Below are 23,602 nucleotides of genomic sequence, written 5' to 3'. Positions count from 1 at the left end.
CTCAATTTACCAGCAACATGCAATCCTGCATTGAAACAGTCATACTGAGCATCTCAGACACAAACTGAGGAACAACCCTGTTCTCCTAGGCTTCCATTTTCCATATTCTGCCGCTTACACCACCATCTAGTGGTAAAATTTTCATTTTTACATCTTTTTCCTCCATAACATTTCCCTCTTCTTCAATAATACATAGTATCCTGAATCTATAACCCTAGGGTTATAGGGTGCTCAGATAGGCACAAAATGCCTATCTTTTCAGAGGTCTCTAGATTTTCTAAATGGACACACAGCTCTTCTACTTTATTAACCAGTCCTTTAATATTCAACATTCACATTTAGCAACATTGCGACATAGTTTAAACACTTAAAATTAGAAGTAAGTTGTGTATCAGACATTACACTACATGAATTGCCATTATTTACGAGCAACGAAAGTTAGGCATGTAGGTCACTGTTTCAGATGTAAGATGTTATGTAATAAGTTAATTATTTCTGCTTAAAACAAGAAGTTATCCTGTTGGATTTCACAGTCATTTTCTCCAGACCCCTAGCAGACATTGGACCAATGCTTTTTTTTTATACCATTTAGTGTCTGGAACTTCTACAGAGCTCAAGTTACCAGCAACATGCAATCCTGCATTGAACTCAATTGTAGTAAGTGTTAATTAACTTCTTCATAATAAAAATGTGACTTTCAGTCACCAGTTATCATGAACAACTCCCATAGAAGAGACTATTAAAATCCTAGTGATCAACTGCTGAACCATTTGCAATACAGTGCCAGAGCTTGAAGCAGTTCCAATAAACAGTAGAACTCACCTAATACTACATCCAGAAAGCTGTCTAAAAGCCTAGACTTTTGGGCTAAATCTGTCTATTAAAAGGACAGGCTAATAGGGAATGGGTGTGGTTTATTTGTCACAGTAGACAAGAAATTCAAATCCACTAGGATATAAATTGTAGCTGAATACCAACTGATGGACAACCTCAGCTTTCTAGTGTAATGTTCTGCAATCATATCGATATCAATGAAGCAGATTTTAATCACCCAACAATCAACCGGAATAATCACAGTTTTGTGAGTGTCACAAACTGTGAAACAATACTAATTGCTTTCTCTGAGAATTGCTTAGAACAGATGATTTGCAAGCCCATTCAGAAATATATCGAATCTAACAGCAACAAACAGATCAGACTTCTTTGAGGGTGCCCATACTGATACTGCTATCACCATACTGAAACTGCTATCAGTAACCACGATGCAGTTGCAGCAACAATGATTATCAAAGTGCAAACGGTGACTGATACAATTAGAGAGATTTAAATGTTAAGTAAAGTAGAAAAAAAGAGACATTAACGTCATATCTCAAGGAGGAACTTGAAACATTTAGCTCTAGCAACAACAATGTTGAGAATGTTATCATATTTTTTACTGAAAAAGAGTACTGTAATTGTAGAATTGACATGTTCCACATTGTAGCACAAGATCTCGATTATGATCCATAGATCATGCAAAAAAAGCAACTAAAGGAAATGATCAAGAGAAGCACAGGGAGAGAGATTTAGAATAATGAAAAAAACCACAGCTGAAATTTGATTTGTTCACTAACATAGGAGAATGTGTTGTTAAACACAAAAAAGAATTATAGAACTGAACTACAACTTTTAGTTTGTATTCCACAGTGTTATGGTTATGAAACTACAATACCACACAACAGCCAGCAGGAAAATTTATACAGCAATTACTTATTGATGCAATAATGTACTGCAGTCTGATTGCCTGGGTTCCAACCAAATGGCATTCATTTGTCCTCCCTTCTCTCGCTCTCTCTCTTAAAAGAAAAAATATAGGGTATCTTGTAGACACACTCTCTCTTGCCACAATTCCTACCAAAAGCACAAATTTTCCCATATTACATTGTTGTGACCCATTACACAGTAGCATAAATTCTTGTTTATGCTATGGACACTAGTTTTTCATATTTTACAGTATTGTAAGACAGAAAAACACACACACAGAGAGAGAGGGGGGGAGCAGAGAGGAGGGAGGGAGGGCGGGGGAGAGAGAGAGGGGGGGGGGTATTTGTACTAATGCTACAATAGAGTCAATATTAACTGTATTTAAACTAAGGTTATCTTCTTACTAAACACAAAAAGGAATACAAATATAATAAATTACATTCTTTACAAAAATAAATGTGGGCATCCTTCCTTAAATATTATACAACTAATACTGAAATACAGATATTAAATACACATGTTTTCTGCATCACACATCAGACATTGTCTATTCAGATAAGAAACCTATCATCTATCAATGTTTTCCTTGTTAAATTCCTTCTTCCTCCAGTAGTTCTGATTATAATTACTACCTGTAAGAAAAGAAGAAGAGTGAGATAAATGCTGTGCTAAAATGAAATGCTAGAAGCAAACTCAATTATTATTTCTTAAGAGCTAATTACAACAATACTCCAACCTGGAGTTTCCATTGTTTGAATAGCTGATTACCTGTAGAATACAAATAGTAATAACTGCAGACAGCAGAAAATCTTGGCATAATAAATCCATGGAGGAGAATATTATGAGTTCAAGCCCAGCCAATGTGAATTCATACCCACTGAATAACAGTCTGTCAAATGAGTGTCCATTATCTGAAATAAGAGAGACTTTTTCACACACTTACACTGACCTTGACCTCCCTTAAAAATTAATCAGACTAATAAAATAACAATTCATTTGCAGCTAGCTAATAAAGATTACAGACACATGCAAAAGCTCATAAAATCGCAATAGCTTCCAAAAGTTACCATAAATATCTTGAGTTGTTACATGTACTTACATCTATGTGCATTTCATAAGCCAGCTGTATGTGAGTGGTTACCATTTCTCACTTTTTCCATCCAGGAATTTACATCATAATAATATTAAGTAAGAGAGAGAAAATATTATGATAATATAAATGCCAAGATGGAAAGAGAAATAAAGAATTAAAGCATACAGGAACTGTCTCAGTTGGATGTGAACAGTGGGTTGTGAATATGCACACTTTAGCAGTCAGAAAATTACACTAAAATACAACTTTTTTCTAGCATTAGAACAAAGATTTGCTTTCTTGCACATACACAAGACACCCATATGAACATCCGTACAACAAAAGTAGTACCACAGTGTGCAGCTCAATGGTGTTTTTTATGTTTGCATCTTTTGCATTTCATTTTGTGTGTGTGTGTCTGTGTGTGTGTGTGTGTGTGTGTGTGTGTGTGTGTGTGTGAGAGAGAGAGAGAGAGAGAGAGAGAGAGAGAGAGAGAGAGAGAAGAGAGAGGGGGGGGCAAGGTGGGCGGGGGGGGGGGGTGTATGAGGTACTACTATTACTACTAAAACAGAGCAAAAGCTCAGCAGCTTGAGTGTATCTAATCTTTTAAGTGTTCCTAAGTGTAACCCATTAATTGTCTGTATATTTAGAAAAAAAGGTACGTAGAGTGCTTCTGCATGAAGATTGAATCAACAACTCAGCTGGACATCAAACAGCTCATCAGTCAATAGTGCCAAAAGTATCTAATCAAAGACTGTTTCTTAAAAATAACCCAGTCTCTGAATAAACATAAAATCTCTTTAGAAGTCTTGGTAAAAGAAATTCTACAGCAACCGATAACACACGTTGCCACTTCTTTTGTAATGCAGAGACCAAAGAAATACTTCTTCAGTTTCCAAAGGTATATCATTGTCTTTTGAGACAAACACTGAGATTTGACATCGAATTTAGTGAAGAAGAGAGAAGCTGGCTGTCATATATTCTAAATGAGCTGGAAAAGGATCTTGGAACAGAATAGTTACTGAAAAAACAGAACCAACTCTCAACATAGTAACATGATTCTATTAAAGAGATGGATAATTTCTCTCTTTTATTTGCCATCAGAGTGGAAGGGTTAACATACTGTGTAAAGCTAAATTTGCTATCCTGCTTTTGGCTGACTGAGTTCAGGCACAGCAATATTTAAAATGATATCTCTAGACAATTTTTTTCTAAGTGTCAGCACAGGCTCATAAACAGCTGAGTTGAAAGAAATTCTTAGTTATAGAGACAATAAAAAGAACATTAAGCAAATTCCGCAAATGCCTAGCCTCAACTGTCAAGTAGACCCCCACTGTTTAAAACAATGTACTGGTACAAAATGGGATACACTACAACGAAACCAATTTTCAGTGTATTAGGATTGGTATTGCAAAATATTGCAGGCCAAAAGGTTCTCTTCAAAGCCAACAGTGTCACAATTTGGAGAATGGTCCTCAACACTATTATATCAATACAAAGTGCCTTATACATGGCAGAAATGATTCAGCAAATACTTGTACAAAGAATCAGAAAATGTACGTTGAAATGACAAAAATTGTGGGGTACCTCCTAATATCATGTCAGAGCTCCTTTTACCAGGTGCACTGCAGCAACTCAACACTGCATGGAGTCAACAAGTGGTTGGAAGTCTCCTGCAGAAATACTGAGTCATACTATCTCTAAAGCCATTCATAATTGTGAAAGTCTCACCAGCGCATGATTCTGTGCACCAAATGACCTCTCGATTATGTCTCATAAATGTCTGATGGGATGCACGTCAGGTAATCTGTATGGCTAAATAATTCATTCAAATTGTCCAGAATGTTCTTCAAACCAATCATGAACAATTATGGCCTGGCCACATAGTGCATTGTCATCCATAAAAATTCCATTGTTGTTTGGGAACATGAAATGCATGAATGGCTGCAAATGGTCTCCAAGTAGCTAGGACCCAGTCCATTCCATGCAAACAAATCACACACCATTATGAAGCCATCACCAGCTTGCCTCGTGCCCTGTTGACAACTTGGGTCCATGGCTTCATGGGGCCTATGACACACTCTAACCCTACCATTAGCTCAAAACTAAAATCAGGACTCTTCTGAACAGGCCATAGTTTTCCACTCATCTACAGTCCAACTGATATGGTTGTATACCCAGGAGAGTTGTTTAAAACAATGTACTGGTACAAAATGGGATACACTACAACAAAAACAATTTTCAGTTTATTAGGATTAGTAATGCAAAATATTGCAGGCCAAAAGTTTCTCTTGTTGTTAGCAAAGCCACTCATGTTGGTTGTTTGCTGCCATATCCCATTAATTTTGCATTTCACCACACTGTCCTAATGGATACATTCATTGTACATCCCACATCGATTTCTGTGGTTATTTCACGCAGTGTTACTTCTCTGATAGCATTGACAACCCTACATAAACGTTGCTGTTCTGTCATTAAGTGAAGGCTGTAAGCCACTGCAATGTCCATGGTGAGAGACAATACCTGAAGTGTGGTATTCTCAGCACACTCTTGATACTTTGGATCATGGAATATTTAATTTCCTAACAGTTTCCAAAACAGAATATCCCATGTGTCTAACTCCAACTACCATACCACGTTCAAAGTCTGTTAATTACCATTGTGTGGCATAATCACATCAGAAACCTTTTCACTTGAATCACCTGAGTACAAATGACAGCTACATCAATGTAGTGCCCTTTTATAACTTGTGCACATGATACTAGCCCCATCTGTATATATCACTATGACTTTTCATCTCACTGTGTGTAATTTGTATTTGTATTTATATTTGGAGGATCCTTTTCCAAAATACTAGAAGCTCTCAAGGAATAGAGAGGAAGAAACACAGAGTTCTGGTGAGCTTCCCAATGAATTTTACCAATGTTTTTGGCACATCATCAGAGCATCACTACTGGGGTTGGCAAATGACATATAGCTTGTTGACCAAATACCCAAGAAACAGAAAGAGGGGATTATAATTGTATTACCCAAACAGAAAAATGTTAAAATAATAGAGCAAACAAGGCCTATTACACTGCTCAAGGCTGACTTCAAAATGGTAATATAAGTGGTCAAACTGAGGATAGAATCCATTTTTGGCAAAAGTATTGGGGCGCATCAGCACTCTGCCATACTTGGAAGAAGCACTATAACTGCAGCATGTACTCTCTGAGGTGTCATCAGCATAGTTGCAGAAAGTAAAATCAAAGGTGGTTTACTATACACTGACTCTGAAAAAGCTTTCGATCACATCAGCCATTAATTCCCACATCATATACTCCAAATAATGGATCATGAAGATCATTTGATGAACTTCTCATCAATGCTAGCTCCAAGATCTTACTTGGTGGACACTTGAGTAAAAGTCTATCTATTGTTCAATCTATGAGGTGAGGACATCTGGTGTCAGTGGTGGTATATGCTATTGCTGTTGAAATTTTATTGGTTAATACAGTGTCACAGATACAAGGTCTAATGCTCCACAACATCAAGAGTTTTGCCGAATGCAGGTGACATCTGTGTAGCTGTCTCATTGCCTGGACACCTCACAAAGTTGGTGTTTATTCTCAGAGACTTCACAACAATGACAGACCCCTAGAAAATACAAAGATGATGACTCACAACTGGAAAGAAGTACTAAATAAATTAAGTGCTCTTTTGAAAACTCATTATGACTGGGAACTAAACTTACTTCAGAAAGTTAAGATGATAGACATATCAATGGCAAATAAACTTTGGTACATGGGTCAGATATAACCTATATATAACCTATCACAGATCTGCAGGCCAACAACATCCAATAAGTCTTTTGCTGGTTTTTTATCGAGAGTCAAAGAAACTTCCTGGCAGATTAAAACTGTGTGCCGGACCGAGACTCGAATTCGGGACCTTTGCCTTTCGCGGGCAAAAGCTCTACCAACTGAGCTACCCAAGCACGACTCACGCCCCATCCTCACAGCTTTACTTCTGCCAGTATCTGGTCTCCTACCTTCCAAACTATACAGAAGGTCTCCTGCGAACCTTCCAGAACTAGCACTCCTGAAAGAAAGGATATTGCGGAGACATGGCTTAGGCACAGCCTAGAGGATGTTTCCAGAATGAGATTTTCACTCTGCAGTGGAGTGTGCTGATATGAAACTTCCTGGCAGATTAAAACTGTGTGCCGGACTGAGACTCGAACTCGGGACCTTTGCCTTTTGCAGGCAAGTGCTCTACCAACTGAGCTACCCAAGCACGACTCACGCCCCGTCCTCACAGCTTTACTTCTGCCAGTATCTGGTCTCCAACTTTCCAAACTTTACAGAAGCTCTCCTGCGAACCTTGCAGAACTAGCACTCCTGAAAGGAAGGATATTGTGGAGACATGGCTGTGAGGATGGGGCGTGAATTGTGCTTATGTAAAAAAATGTATAGCCTATGTCTGCCCAAATTGAGGGATCATTTAGAAATTTGAACTAAATCAGCCAAGAACTTTTAGATATTTTTGAAAACAACCCTCTCGCTTTATGTATTACATACACATATGCTAAGGAAAAAAAGCTGAGACTTCTTAATGTGTCAAATAATGAAACCATTTTTTGTGTTCTACTTGATGCAAATATGTCTCCATTATGTTAATAAATTGTGAAGTTACTATTAATAAATTACTTCTGAAAAAAAGAAAAAGAAAACAGAATCTGCAAATGCAGTGCCATCACAGCTAAAGCTTAAGCCAATAGTGTCAACTGACTGATTACTCTAGCCCCTAAATCCCTGGATTTCAAGACTAGAGCAGTTTTCACATAAAACCCTATAAGCCATAGCCCAACCAATAATAACCATGGTGGAGGAATTGAATGTCTGTATGTGTAAATCATGTTTAAAACATTCAAAAACACTACAGTTATTCTCAGATAATGTTACAAAAGTTTAAAAAATATTAACAGTCTCCAATAAAGAAGTTAGGCCACTGCCTCACAAATGCTCAAAATAGATTATCAGTGGCCAAAATTTCAAGTTGGAATTTAAGCCAAATTCTCAAATCTGTAACAACATATTGCTGATATAGCACGTATAAGTAAAATACTAGTACGTGTAAGTAAAAAGACCTTCATTATGTGTATTTTGAACATGAGTCCTACATGCATCTACAATTGTTGTGGTCTTCAGTCCGTAGACTGGTTTCATCCAACTCTCCATGCTAGTCAATCCTGTGCAAGCCTCTTCATCTCCGAAAAACTACTGCAACCTACATCATTCTGAATATGCTTACTGTAGTTAAGCTTCAGGCTCCCTCTACAATTTGCACCACCTACACTTCTGCCCACTATCAAAGTGACAATTATTTGATGCCTCAGGATGTGTCCTAGTGACCATTTCTTATTTTAAATCACGATGAGCCATAAATTTCTTTTTTCCCCAATTAGGTTCAGTACTCTGCCATTAATTATCTAGTCTACCCATTGAATTTATAGCATTGTTTTGTAGCACCACATTTCAAAACCTTCTGTTTTCTATAATATACCCATTTCTTCAGTTATATCACACGAAACATTCATCAGGTATGCCAATTAAACCGTTTTATTTGCAATACAAAAAATAAACTCAGAGATATGGGATGAACACAATAACTAATTTCTGAAGAATAAAAATAAAAACTTTCTTGACCGAGTGAATATCCAGTAATCAGAGCCTTTGACACATTTTGTTGGTGGCAGACACTTGTATGAGCACTGTGTTTTGTTTTACAGGGTGCATTCCCTTTGCAACTGAAGTTTTATTTTCGTAATTTCTCTCATTCATGTTTTATTGCTGCAGTATTATTCTGTAGTAACGGGATACAGTAATATCTTTTGTTAGAATATCAGTTCTTACGAGCCAAAACTACAAAAAATTAACTGAAAACTAAAACAATGAAAAATTCCCAGAATTTAAAAAATTCCTGGGTTTTTTCCCGGATGAAAAAATTCCCGGTTTTTTCCCGGATCTCCCAATTGTCCCGGGTTGTATACACCTTGTCTATGTAAGAAATAGAGCAAAGACAGTGTGGTATTGGCCTCTATTCAGTCAGTTGCAGTTTCAAATATGTGCGCTGTCAGTTACACTGTCGCATTTCCTACAGCTGCCACCATGGCATGAAGGTGGCGTGAACGATGACACTACTGTCTATGAGATACAAGCATCCCCTCTCCAGTGGTAGCTGTACTGCAGTTCAAACATTCATGCACTGTCCCCATTTTGTATGTTTGCCAGTTGAATAATATTTACAGACTTTCATAGTGACCAGGTCTAGATGTCTTCTGAATAGACATTTTATTGAAGAGTGATAGATTCATAAATCTTTTATATCTGCACACATTTGTACATGCAAATCTACCATTAGCAACTGATGACAGAAATACAAAAACAAAGATACGTACTATTTGATATTAGATGAGGAATACATTAATATCTCAATTCTCTGTTCATGAAATGCATCTCTTCCTCACTCCTGCTCCTTCTAAAGAACAACGCAGCATGCAAGGAAGGCATAACAGACAGAACTGGAGCATCAGGCAACACAGGAAATATTAGAACTAGCAATGAACTGCCTTTCTTCCAATGAACTCCTATGTAATCCTGATAAGACAAGGGAACTAATACTGGGTTTGGCTACAGCTGTAGAAAGTAAATCAGTAAAACTGTTATGCATTCACACTGATTCAAAATTAAACTGGAGGAACATATTAGCCAGAGAATAACAAGAGTAAGCTGTCTTATGTTGATGCTGACAGGTGCAGTCCCTGGTGAGTACCTGAAAGTTGCATATTTTGCCTATTTCAACCACACATTTCCTACAGCATGCTGCTATGTCAGTGAAATTCTGGAATTTAAAAATAAAATAATCAGAATAATCAGCAAAGTTACACACAAGGAACACTGCTGTCCCCTCTTTATCAAGTTCCAGATATCAACTGTTGTTTCCGAGCAAGGTGGCACAGAGTTTGGCACACTGGACTCGCATTCTCGAGGACGACGGTTCAAACCCACCTCCAACCATTCTGATTTAGGTTTTCTGTGATTTCCCTAAAATCTCTTCAGGCAAATGCTAGGATGTTTCCTTTGAAAGGGCACAGCCAATTTCCTCCCCTATCCTTCCCTAATCCAAGCTTGTGCTCCATTTCTAATGACCTCGTTGAGGGGACATGAAACACTAATCTCCTCCTCCTCCTCCTCCTCCTCCTCAATTGTTGTTAATCTATACATATACACAGCACTGCTTTATGTCAAAAGCAATATAAATGAGTTCGACACTAGAGGGACTATACACCCTTACAATGCCAGAGCCAAACTGAACCTTGATATACCGAGACACATACTCACAAAGACTGCAAACTCACACAAAATAATATCCTTAAATATATATATATATATATATATATATATATATATATAATATTTTCAAAGTTAAGTTGTATGACTGGTTACCCAAACACCCATTTTATAAGACAGCCAAACTACTTGAAATAAACATGCTTGACATTAGTACTTAAGGATATTTTTATGAGATATGGAACTAAATTGAAAAAATTCAGTGCAAAAATTATTCTTCATAGTATATTTAATGCACAAACCTATTCCACTGAAAGTGGCCAACGGTGAATAAACTGAATAAATGTTCTTCCCTGTAGCACACCTGAAGTTACTTCTAGCCCCGCCAATGACTCTCCACCCAAGATATTGTGAACTGTGAGTTGTGGTTAATTCATCTCACGATATACATTTGCAATCCATTTGGTTTGCGTACATGAGGCATGTCAAAAATTTATAATACAGTTACAATGATTTTTTACACTAATAAGTAATAGCACTAAAATAAGGAATAACACTATAAGGATATTTCTTGGAATATGTAACACATTGTATCCAGCTCAAATTTCCAGTGCCTCATATAGCTTTCTTTTAAGTGGACCTAAATTCATCTGTATTAACTTGTTGCCTTTTAATTTATTGCACATTTTCATTCCCATGTATTGAGGTCTCTGGGCATAAAGTTTGAGGTGGTGGGTAGAGAGCATATTATTTTGTTTCTAGTATCATGTGAATGAACAAAGTGGTTTCCCTCAAATAATTCATGCCTGGTGTACAAAAAGATAATAATATTTGCATTGCAAATGCAAAGCTGCTCAGTTTGTTTGCTAGATATTCAATGTGTGCCTGCGAGCTCAAATTTTTATCTACATTTAAACCTAAGAATTTGACTGAGTCAACTTCTTCTCTATCCTGGTTGTTGTGAACAATTTTAATCTGCTCACATTCTGACAGTTTGGTTTTGAATTGCACCACGTGAGTCTTAAATATGTTTAGATTCAACCCATTCAGCTGCAACCAAGTTTCTAAGGTACAGAGGGTACTGAATAATTTGCAACATTTAAAGAGATGCTAACCCTCTGCTTTCTGTTTGACATGTAAGATTTAAGTCCTTGTAGAGCACTGCCACTAATGTCATACCTTTCAAGTTTGTAAATAAGCAATGCATGAATTACAGAATCAAATGCCTTTGTGAGGTCACAGAAAATTCCTGCCACCTTATTTCTCTTGTCTAGTGATGTACTCATTGTTTCAACGAAACTGTTCGCTGTATCTATGGTGCTTTTCCCCTGCTGAAAACCAAACCCATTGTTTAGATTAATAGAATATTTTGCAATGAAATTTTGGATTTGGGCAACAGAAAGTTTTTCAAATATTTTGGATATGACTGGGAGAATTGAGATAGGATGATAATTTTCCATGATTTCTCTTGACCCCTTCTTCTTGAAGAGTGGTTTGACTTCAGCATATTTCAGTAACTTGGGGAAACAGCCGTCTTCAAAACATTGACTTATTATTTGAGGTACTAGGTTTGCAATTTTATTGTCCACCACTTTAATAGCTTTGGTCGGTATTCCATCCCAACATGCAGATTTTATTTTTTTAAATCTTGTAAAGTTTTAAGAGTTTTCATTTAGGCCAAAGGGATTTACTCTGCTGTGATAATCTGTTACATCCACACCAGACTTTGCTACATTTATAAAGAATTCATAAAATTACTCTGATATTTGAGTTGGACTTACAATAGTGATATCAGGTGTTCCCCAGGGTAGCGTCCTGAGACCTCTGCTGTTCCTGATCTATATAAATGACCTCGGTGACAATCTGAGCAGTTCTCTTAAGTTGTTCGCAGATGATGCTGTAATTTACCGTCTAGTAAGGTCATCCGAAGAGCAGTATCAGTTGCAAAGCGATTTAGAAAAGATTGCTGTATGGTGTTGCAGGTGGCAGTTGACGCTAAATAACAAAAAGTGTTAGGTGATCCACATGAGTTCCAAAAGAAATCCGTTGGAATTCGATTACTCAATAAATAGTACAATTCTCAAGGCTGTCAATTCAACTAAGTACCTGGGTGTTAAAATTACGAACAACTTCAGTTGGAAAGACCACATAGATAATATTGTGGGGAAGGCAAGCCAAAGGTTGCGTTTCATTGGCAGGACACTCAGAAGATGCAACAAGTCCACTAAAGAGACAGCTTACACTACACTCGTTCGTCCTCTGTTAGAATATTTCTGCACAGTGTGGGATCCTTACCAGGTAGGATTGACGGAGGACACTGAAAGGGTGCAAAAAAGGTCAGGTCATTTTGTATTATCACGTAATAGGGGAGAGAGTGGGGCAGATATGATATGCGAGTTGGGATGGAAGTCATTAAAGCAAAGACGTTTTTCGTCGCGGCAAGATCTATTTACAAAACTTCAGTCACCAACTTTCTCTTCCGAATGCGAAAATATTTTGTTGAACCCAACCTACATAGGTAGGACTGATCCTCAAAATAAAATAAGAGAAATCAGAGCTCGAGCAGAAAGGTTTAGGTGTTCGTTTTTCCCGCGCGCTGTTCGGGAGTGGAATGGTAGAGAGATAGTATGATTGTGGTTCGATGAACCCTCTGCCAAGCACTTAAATGTGGATTGCAGAGTAATCATGTAGATGTAGATATAGTATTTCCTTTAATGTCGATTTTTGAAATTTCTTGGTTACAGGCTTTAATACTTAACTTAGATTTAATGACTGACCACACTGCCTTTGTCTTATTTTTATGGTTTAAAATTAGCCTGTTATTTGCCAATTGTTTTGCTGCCTTGATGGCTCTTTCGAATATGGATATATAGAGTCTGACATAAACAATGAAATCAATATCTTTATTACATTTTAATTCTCTGTGCAGTTACCTTTTCCTTACACTGGAAATTTTTATGCCCTGGGTAATCCACTTTAATTTATTCGTCATTTTATTGCTGCAGAGTCTAGGTGGAAATGTTTCATTAAAGACACCTAGCAAGCTATTTTGGAATGTCTCCCAAGTTTTCACCACTCGAGTTACAATGACCAAAAAGCCATTTTTTCTCTTTTAGCTTATTACTAAATATTAGCAAGTTTTCTTTGCTAAAGTTCCTTCTCACAAGGTTCTCAATATGAAATGCTCCTGTCTGTCTAAGCAGCTTAATGAATAATGCACAATGACCTGAATTACCCAGAGCTAGACAAAATTTATACACATCTTCATACACGTACTTACTTAGAACGTAGTCAATACAGGTTACTAACTGGCCATTGTCTCTGGTATGTGATATCAATGTTAAAATCAGGAGCTATTACATTTTTCTTCTTCTTTTTCTCTACAAAGGTCTTCTAGCCTAATTTGAAGCTAAGATAATAATAGCTCTGTTGTTGACCTCTCTGGGAGACTGTGTATTGAAATAATTATAACATTTGCTAGTGCATCCACTATTTCTACAAAACAATTTCTGGTCTCGTAATTCATTTCACTATGTAGAAGCATACATGAGCCTCCATGTGACTGGTTTCTTCTGCGAAAGGTACTTGCTAACCTGAAGTTCCTTATTTTGTTTAAAATTTTAATTGTGTCCTCAGTAAACCAGTGCTCATTTAAACAACCAACTCTAGTATTTGCACTTTCTGACAGAATGATTTCTATTTTGGAGATTTTATTGTTTGAAGCATCAGTGTTTAAACCATTTATATTCCAATGCATAACATATCTGCTTTGACTATTCCCAGAATGAGATTTTCACTCTGCACCGGAGTGTGCACTGATATGCAACTTCCAGGCAGATTCGAGTCTCGGTCCAGCACACAGTTTTAATCTGCCAGGAAGTTTCATATCAGCACACACTCCACTGCAGAGTGACAATCTCATCCTAGAAACATCCCCCAGGCTGTGGCTAAGCCATGTCTCCGCAATATCCTTTCTTTCAGGAGTTCTAGTTCTGCAAGGTTCGCAGGAAAGCTTCTGTAAAGTTAGGAAGGTAGGAGATGAGATACTGGCAGAAGTAAAGCTGTGAGGACAGGCCGTGAGTCGTGCTTGGGTAGCTTAGATGGTAGAGCACTTGCCCGCGAAAGGCAAAGGTCCCGAGTTCGAGTCTCGGTCCAGCACACTTTGACTATTGCTTATAGGCTTTAGCAAAATTCTTGCCAGATAATAGTTCGGTTTTGTCTTTCTTAATGCTACACAAGTTTTTTCACCCTCATTACTACTTATCAGTATCCCTTGTATTTTATGATCTAGCAAGTATCTATGAACATCTTCCTGAATATTTTTGAGCCCAACCTATTCACACATAGACCATCTTTGGCAAGACACGTTGCACTAGAAATTTGTTGGGATCAATGAAAGTGATAATAAGTCACAGCTGCAAAATACTAACGCGAATTCTTTACAGGCGAATGGAAAAACTGGCAGAAGCGGACCTCGGGGAAGGCAGTTTGGATTCCGTAGAAATGTTGGAACACGTGAGGCAATACTAACCTTACGACTTATCTTAGAAGAAAGATTACGAAAAGGCAAACCTACGTTTCTAGCATTTGTAGACTTAGAGAAAGCTTTTGACAATGTTGACTGGAATACTCTCTTCCACATTCTAAAGGTGGCAAGGGTAAAATACAGAGAGCGAAAGGCTATTTACAATTTGCACAGAAACCAGATGGCAGTTATAAGAGTAGAGGGGCATGAAAGGGAAACAGTGGTTGGGAAAGGAGTGAGACAGGGTTGTAGCCTATCCCCGATGTTATTCAATCTGTATATTGAGCAAGCAGTAAAGGAAATAAGAGAAAAATTCGGAGTAGGTATTAAAATTCATGGAGAAGAAGTAAAAACTTTGAGGTTTGCCGATGACATTGTAATTCTGTCAGAGACAGCAAAGGACTTGGAAGAACAGTTGTATGGAATGGACAGTGTCTTGAAAGGAGGATATAAGATGAACATCAACAAAAGTAAAACAAGGATAATGGAATGTAGTCGAATTAAGTCGGGTGATGCTGAGGGAATTAGATTAGGAAATGAGACACTTAAAGTAGTAAAGGAGTTTTGCTATTTGGGGAGTAAAATAACTGATGATGGTCGAAGTAGAGAGGATATAAAATGTAGACTGGCAATGGCAAGGAAATCGTTTCTGAAGAAGAGAAATTTGTTAACATCGAGTATAGATTTAAGTGTCAGGAAGTCGTTTCTGAAAGTATTTGTATGGAGTGTAGCCATGTATGGAAGTGAAACATGGACGATAACTAGTATGGACAAGAAGAGAATAGAAGCTTTCGAAATGTGGTGCTACAGAAGAATGCTGAAGATAAGGTGGGTAGATCACGTAACTAATGAGGAGGTATTGAATAGGATTGGGGAGAAGAGAAGTTTGTGGCACAACTTGACTAGAAGAAGGAATCGGTTGGTAGGACATGTTTTGAGGCATCAAGGGATCACAAATTTAGCATTGGAGGGCAGCGTGGAGGGTAAAAATCGTAGAGGGAGACCAAGAGATGAATACACTAAGCAGATTCAGAAGGATGTAGGTTGCAGTAGGTACTGGGAGATGAAGAAGCTTGCACAGGATAGAGTAGCATGAGAGCTGCATCAAACCAGTCTCAGGACTGAAGACCACAACAACAACAACAACAATGAAAGTGAATCCTACTTTATTGCACTGCTTTTTAATGTTGCCATTTATCCTCTGCATATAGCTGTCACTCACCAATCTCCTGTACATAATGCCACTGATTTTTATTCTGGAATTTGTGTAGAGGCTTCTGGCCATTCGAATCAGGTTCCTGGTGTGGTTTGTAATTTCTTCTTCACTGTTGTTTCAAAGGGATTTTGTTCCCACATGGATAAAAACACCTTTTGGATTTATGTTACCCTTATTTGCTGCACTCTCACTTGAGTTTAAGACATTGTTTAGATGTTTATGCAATTGATGTGTCACAATTCATGGTCAAACAGAGATTTTGGAATTTCGAACAACTATGTTTTTCAACAGTGAGTAACCTAAAATAAAGAATTTGCTTTCTATGTCCTCGCCACCAAGAAACCATCAATCTAGTCACAAATTTCACTTAATACGCCATATGTTCATACTTTTGAGAATACGTGTATGTGTGGTGCTGAGTCAAATGCCTTTCAGAAGTCAAGAAACACAGCATCTACCAGACTGTCTTGATCCATGGCTTTTAAGATATCATGTGAGAAAAGCAGGAGTTTGGTTTCACATGACTGATGTTTTCGGAATCCATACTGGCTGGCTTGAAGAGGGTCATTCTGACCAGGATACCTCAGAATACGTTTTGATGTTATGGATATTGGATGGTAGTTTTGTGGATCACTTCTTCTGCCCTATTTGTAAAGACGTATGACCTGTGCGTTCTTCCACCCACTGGGCACAGTTTTTTGTTCCAGGCATCTTCAGTATATTATGGTTACAAGAGGGGCTCACTCAGCCACAAATTTGCTACAGAATCTGATAGCAGTTCCATCAGGCCCTGGAGCTTTGTTTAATTTCAACAATTTTACTGGTTCTGAACAAATGTGTGATAGTGAATTGTGTTGTGACTCGCCGATCTTTCAAAGTGCCGCCGCGCAGTGACGTGCGTCCTCTACATGCGGCACTGTCTGCCAGCCAAGCAGCAGCAGCACCACCTAAGCGGCCAGACAGACAGTGGCTGCTAGACTCGGACTCAGTTATGATTTGACTGTTAAAGTGTACACACGTCTTACTCCGTTTACTTGGTCTGTGACTTTCATGTATTGCGTCTTCCTTGAAATATATTTGTTCAACTTGAAGTTATAACAATTGGCGACGAGGATGGGGTTTTTCTTTTCCATCGTTGACCCACATGTTTCCATGGCTACTTTAGAGCAACTATTGCAAGGTCTCATAGAACAGCAAACGCTTCTTGCAAATGCGATTCGTGATTTCATCGTGGCATCAAATGCGGAGCGTCTCTCATCGTTGTCTTTACCTCCTTTTCCTCCTTACGACGAGACAGCAGAAGACTGGTCTGACTATGAAAAATGTCTTTGACAGCACTTCTTGGCATTTCATGCCGCGGACGAACAAACATGTAAGTCTCTGTTCCTTTCATGGATTGCACCTCAAATGTATCAGTTGTTGTCGCAATTGGCTCCTTTGAAAGATCCTGCGTCTTTGTCCATTGCTGAAATGTGTTCACTTCTGTCTGTCTATTTTCAAAAGCAAACGCATGTGGTAGCCTCTCGTGTTGCCTTTTATCGTTGTCAAAAACAACCGAATCAATCCTATCGCGCTCAGGCTGCTGAACTTCACGGCCTCAGTAGAAAGTGTCAGTTTGTTACTGAAGTTCACAAAGAATCCTACACCGATTCCATGGTATGGGATGCTATTATCCGATCGGCGCCCGACAAAGAAGTTAGGCAACGTGCCCTTCAGTTGTCAAATCCGACTCTAGATGAAGTCCTATCTATCGCTCAGTCTTTTGAAATTTCTCACGCCGCTGGAGCACAAATAGAGGCATGGGGCGACGTTGGGGAAATACAACCTCTGTGCGATGTTGACAAAGCGTGTGGCGTGTCCCCACTGGCCGACGTGGCCACAGTATGCTCCCAAGCACAGCCTCGGCCTAACTGTAAACAAACCTCTAAGAAACTGCAGCAAAACCCATGGCAACTTCCTTCATGTCCGCAGTGTTTTACGAAACATTCACGAGAAGACTGTCCACAACTTTGGGCCGTGTGTCACAAATGAAAAAAAAAGGGTCATGAGTCGTCTGTTTGCAAATCTGACCGCATACATGATGTTCATGAAGAAATGGAGAGCTGTATCAAATCAGTCTTCAGACAGAAGACCACAATAATAACAATACAAGAAGCGGAAACATATTGTTTCATTCCTAGCATACATATCTTCATCTTACACCAAAAATGTAATTGTTATGCATACACCTTAATCCATTATGCTTTACAACATATTCCACATAAAGAAACACGGCAGTAAGTAATAAAGCTACCAGACCCATTTTTAAACCAAACAAGCATTTGCTATGGCACAAGCTACTGATCAGCAGCTGCAAGAGGATATGGTTGTTTCAGAAGTGAACCATATCCCACAGTTTCATGCATACAATTCCTAGCTAGACATTCGAGAACAAATAGGGTGGTGTGCATCATATCCACAACCAGCACCATGCAACAACCAAATAGTACAACTTTGTCCAATCTCATAGTATCAGCTAAAATACTATACCCTACCCCCTCACCACACACTCTCCAACATCTAACTCTATGTTATGAAATTCCATCTAATTACTGATCATAAACATCTAAGTAGTTATTTTTGGGTTGTGCAGAACAATCCTTGGGTATGCAGCACAGTGCCTAAAGTTTCCTTTAGTGCATACAACCATTAGATTCATAAGAAATAAATTTCAAAACATGCTATTTTCCCAGTTATTGATGGATCCTGACCATGACTTCAACAAAGATGGTACAGTATACTTCTAACTAGATAAGGATATTAGTTAATTAATAGTGCTTTTCCAAAAATGGAACAATCACAGAATTCACAGAGTGTGATTCTCTGCTCACATGGAAAATTCCCAGTGACCCTGTAATATGAATTCTCTTGCACAAAACATGTCCTACAAATGGCAAAAGGGAACTGGTGATAAACATCAAAGCAGACTGACAGTGAATGGCCATTCTCCTATCCAGATGACTGCAGTTTTCCTGCCACTTTTGCATAAAGGGCACACAGAGATAACATGCACAAAAAACAGTAACTCACTGACATGTGTACTGTCCAGAAAAATGGTACACACTAGTCAAGTATGTGTGGAAAATCATGTACCACCACAATCAGTGTTTACTCAATGGCATGGAATCATGGAAATGACTCCATATTGTTGGAAAAAGTTCATTATTTCCACTTACAACAAGTTATGCAGAGATGAAGAAATGAAGAGTTGCATCAAATCAGCCTTCAGACAGAAGACCACAACAATCATTCCTAAAACAAATTTACCTAGTTTTGATGGATTATCAAACAATCCCTATGTCACGAATTAGAATACAACAGCACAAGCTGCCGTAAAAGCCTTTCCATCTTTTCCCTCACAGGAGCAAACAGTCCTCAAATCAAAATAGTTCAAAAAATTCTGCTAGCTAAAAAGAGTAGCTCACATCTCATCAGTCCCATTCAATCCACAAAGATACAGAGAAGCTGAATACCTTGTTCAGACTTTCAAATCACAAATTCAGTGATTTTAACTGAAACATCACCTACTGAACTGACTTTCACTCTTTTCCTAAGAGTGTACAGGATCATAACAACCAAAGGTAAGATTCATGTGAAAGTCACTAGCAATCCCAAAAAAATCACCCTGAAATCAACATCACACCCTACAGTTCAATTCTGCCATAACAGTGTACACCAAGGCCTTCAGGACGCACCTTTGGTGGACATCAGCCACAGCAACGGCCACACATGGTGGCCAATGTATTCAGTTTTGCATGCAACAGATCTAACTTTCTTCCAGTCTGCATCACCATATTGGGAGGGACTTGAGGCCTCTGTTAGGCTCACACCACTGCAGCAGGTTCCACTGATTAGGTTTCCCACCATCATTGAAGACAATATAGAGCTACCACTGATGCCAAAAGGCCAGAAAACCAAGTCACCTCCAAATACAAGGTCACCTCTGAAGGCTTGGCAAAACAGATGCTGCCACTAAGCCACACGTCAGTCCAGGTGGTAGCTTGGTAGAGTCTACATCTCAGAAGCATCTCAGTGCTTTGAGCCCTGCACGTTAACTTCTCTCTCTCTCTCTCTCTCTCTCTCTCTCTCTCTCTCTTTCTCCTCTTTTTTAAAGGAGGGGAAGGGGGAATGTATATGACTGGATAGCAACAGAAGAGGCAGAGCAAAGAAAAATGCTAATCCATCAACTAAAGATGGCACAGCCCTTCAATTGGACTTCATTAGTGGATGCTCATAATAATCTCATTATGCTTTCTATTTATGACTGTTTACAATACCAATTGACTCCCTACCAACACTGATGATTCCAGAGCACTCTTACCAGCACTTTGGAACTTTAACAGTTATTGCATTTGTGTCTTGTGCAGCAAATGGTGTGTGTTCCATAAATAACTGTTTACACAGTTGCAAAAGAGAAAGCCAGTAAATGTTATAACAAAATCAAATAATTTGGGAGATGGCTAAGGATGCTAGTGAAGTTAGCCAGAAGGAATAGGTTCTGCAGCATGAAGACAGATAAGTAATAATGAGAAACATGTTGATGCTGCTGAAAGGGAAACAGAAGAAGAGGATTTTAAGATAAAAATATGTTAGAATCCGGGAGGTTTATGCAAATGCAAAAGCAAATAGATTCTGTAACACTGTGGTAGAACCATCACTAATCAACTGAGGAAATTTATTAGTAACCAATCACAGTGAATCAGTTGAAGTGGAAGACAATGTGTGTCTATGAAAACTCCTGAAGAAATGCATCTCAATCACTATACAGAACGCATAGATATTTATCATGTGCTACATTACTATGAAGTTGAAGTTATAAGATGGAATATGCAGAAACACAAAGTGCTAATAAGTTACAAACTGTATGAGCAATCATGTCTTGAACAAGATAAATAGCAGAAGCAAACTGAAATATAAGTTTCACTGCTGAATGAATATGAGAATGATATAACTGAATTTATGGATTCCTAAAACTTGGAGAATAGATATTTAAACTATTTGCTACCAGAAGGAAGTGCATCACCAGTTCTTATAAGAAAAACCCCTGAAAAAGAACAGTAAAATTTTCTACAAAATGCTATGCACACGCCTGGAACAGTAGTAAAACTAATGAATCCAGTGGGTCAAAGCACAAAGTAAGGACATATCAGTGAAAAAGAGATCATGAAAATGAGGTCTGCGCAAACTGCACGACACAGACTCATCAAGAAAATCTCAGTACCAAAGAAGCACAAAGAGAAAGTGGTATAAAATGAAAGATGGGCACAATTACACACATAACTATGACAATAAACAATGAAACAATACTTTCATATGCTATAAACATCAGGTATCACTGACATCCCAAAATCATATCAACGAAGCAAAAAACATACAAATGCATAAAAGAAACACGGTGAGGAAAAAAAAAAAAAAGACAGGGGAGAAGAAGACTATGAGGAAGACAAGGGAAACAGAGTGAAGATGACTGTAATTAATGTACAAAGGTTGAAACTTAAATAGTGGCAATTATTTATTTACAACTTCTACAAAACAGATACATGTTTCAAGTTTTACTGTCCTTCAGAGTAGTCACCAGCACTGTGTGTATAGCCTGTTGATAGAAATGTGGAAGTTGTAGGATGTCCTTAGCAGTGCTCGTCATGTTGATAATTTGAGTGGAGTGGTCTATTGCCCAACAAATCTCTGTAACAATTCTGAAGCAATAGCAATGAAGTGCTTCCTTCATCTTATGGATAAAACTGAAGTCACAAGGGGTTAATTCCAGGGAGTGTAGTGGGTGGTACAGCACTTCCCAGACCCATCGATTGAACAAACCACTAACAACTTGTGCAAATATGCACCCGAGCATTGTCCAGCAAAATGATGAGCAGGTCCTGCAGAAAGTGTTACCACTTTTTTCTTTAAGCTGGTTGCAGGCTGTGTTCCAAAAATGAACTGCTTAGAGAGAGAAGCGGCAACACTTTCTGCAGGACCTGCCCAACATTTTGCAGGACAATGCTCAGGTGTATAATGGTGCAAGATGTAACTGATTTGCTCAGTCAATGAGGATGGGAAGTGCTGTACCACCCATCAGAGTCCCTGCACTTAAGCCCTTGTGACTTCAACTTCATTACTAAGATGAAGGAAGCACTTCATGGCATTTGCTTCAAAATTGTTACAGAGACTCATAGGCCAATAGACCGCTCCACTCAAACTATCAATACAACTGGGACTGCTGAGGGTATCCTACAACTTCCACATCACTGGAAACGAGTTATACACAATGATAGTGACTACTTTGAAGAACAGTAAAACATTGAAACATGTGTCTATTTTGTACAAGTTGTAAACAAATAGTTGGCACTACTAAAGTTCCAACCCTCATGCATAGTAGATAACAAAAAACATTGTACATATGTCTTCTGTTTCAAGACTGGTTTGAACACCACACTTCTGGGCATCATCCTGGTAGAGGTGGTATGCCACTATCTTCTTCCAACCTCAGAACAGACATATCCAGCAACTTGCAAGTGAACCTAAAGTTTAACACAGACTCCAAACCATGGTGCAACCCACCATTTTTCTCATCAACAAATGTTATCAGAGGTGCAAGAATTGATAAGTGGCAGATAAAACTCCTAGGACTGAACCAATATCAAACCAAAGCTCTTTAAATACATATCTACATCTAGATCTACATCGATACTCTGCAACCCACCATATGGCATGTGACAGAAGGTACCCTGTACTACTACCAGTCATTTCCTTTCCTGTTCCACTCACAAATAGGATGAGGGAGAAATAACTAACTATATGCCCATGTTGGAGCCCTAATTTCTTGTGTCTTATATTTGTGCTCCTTACACATAATGTATGTTGGAGGCAACAGAACTGTTCTGCAGTCAGCTTCAAATGTTGGTTCACAATTTTTTTTTTTCTCAATGGAGTTGCTCAAAAAGAAAGTTACCTTCCCCCCAGGGATTCTCATTTGAATTCCCAAAGCATCTCTGTAATACTAGTGTGTTGCCTGAACCTAGTGGTAACAAACCTAGCAGCCCACCTCTGAATTACTTCGATGTGTTCCTTTAACAGAGCCCGGTATGGGTTCCAAACACTCAAGCAGTACTCAAGAATAGGTTGAACTGGCATTCTATATATGGTCTCCTTTACAGATGAACCACTCTTCCCTAGAATTCTCCCAATAATTGGAAGTCGACCATTTGCCCTTACTACTACAATCCTAACACTCTCGTTCCAATTCATGCTGCTTTGCAATGTTATGCCCAGATATTTAAATGATGTGACTGTGTCAAGCAAGACACTACTAATGCTGTATCTGAACATTATGGATTTGTTTTTCCTACTCATCTGCACTAACTTACATTTTTACACATTTAGAGCTAGCTGCCATTCATCACATTAACTAGAAATTTTGTCTAAGTCATCTTGTATCCTCCTACAGTCACTCATCAATGACACTTTACCATACACTACAGCATCATCAGCAAACAAACACTGATTGCTGCCCACCCTGTCCACCAAACCATTTATAGAGAATTACAGCAGTCCTACCACACTTCCCTGGGGCACTTCTGATGATACCCTTTCTCTGATGAACATTCGTCGCCGAGGACACATATTGGGTTCTATAACTTAAGAAGTCCTTGTGTCACTCACACATCTTTCATCTTATT

General features: G+C 38.5%; 1 protein-coding gene across 2 annotated transcripts in view; it reads right to left on the bottom strand.

Moving 5' to 3' along the window:
• Positions 1-2,135: 2,135 nt before the first annotated feature.
• Positions 2,136-23,602, bottom strand: part of LOC126190985 (meckelin) — a 224,027-nt gene continuing 202,560 nt past the window's right edge. For both annotated transcript variants that reach the window (XM_049931661.1, XM_049931662.1), the window contains 2 exons: positions 2,512-2,654; positions 2,136-2,375 (listed from right to left, as the gene is read on the bottom strand). In XM_049931661.1, the coding sequence (XP_049787618.1) occupies positions 2,295-2,375; positions 2,512-2,654 (224 nt within the window). In that variant the 3' untranslated portion in view covers positions 2,136-2,294. The remainder of the gene's footprint in view (positions 2,376-2,511; positions 2,655-23,602) is intronic.

Source organism: Schistocerca cancellata, chromosome 6, assembly GCF_023864275.1.
Source record: "Schistocerca cancellata isolate TAMUIC-IGC-003103 chromosome 6, iqSchCanc2.1, whole genome shotgun sequence".
Lineage (NCBI taxonomy): Eukaryota > Metazoa > Arthropoda > Insecta > Orthoptera > Acrididae > Schistocerca > Schistocerca cancellata.
This window is presented reverse-complemented; position numbering and strand designations above follow the sequence as displayed.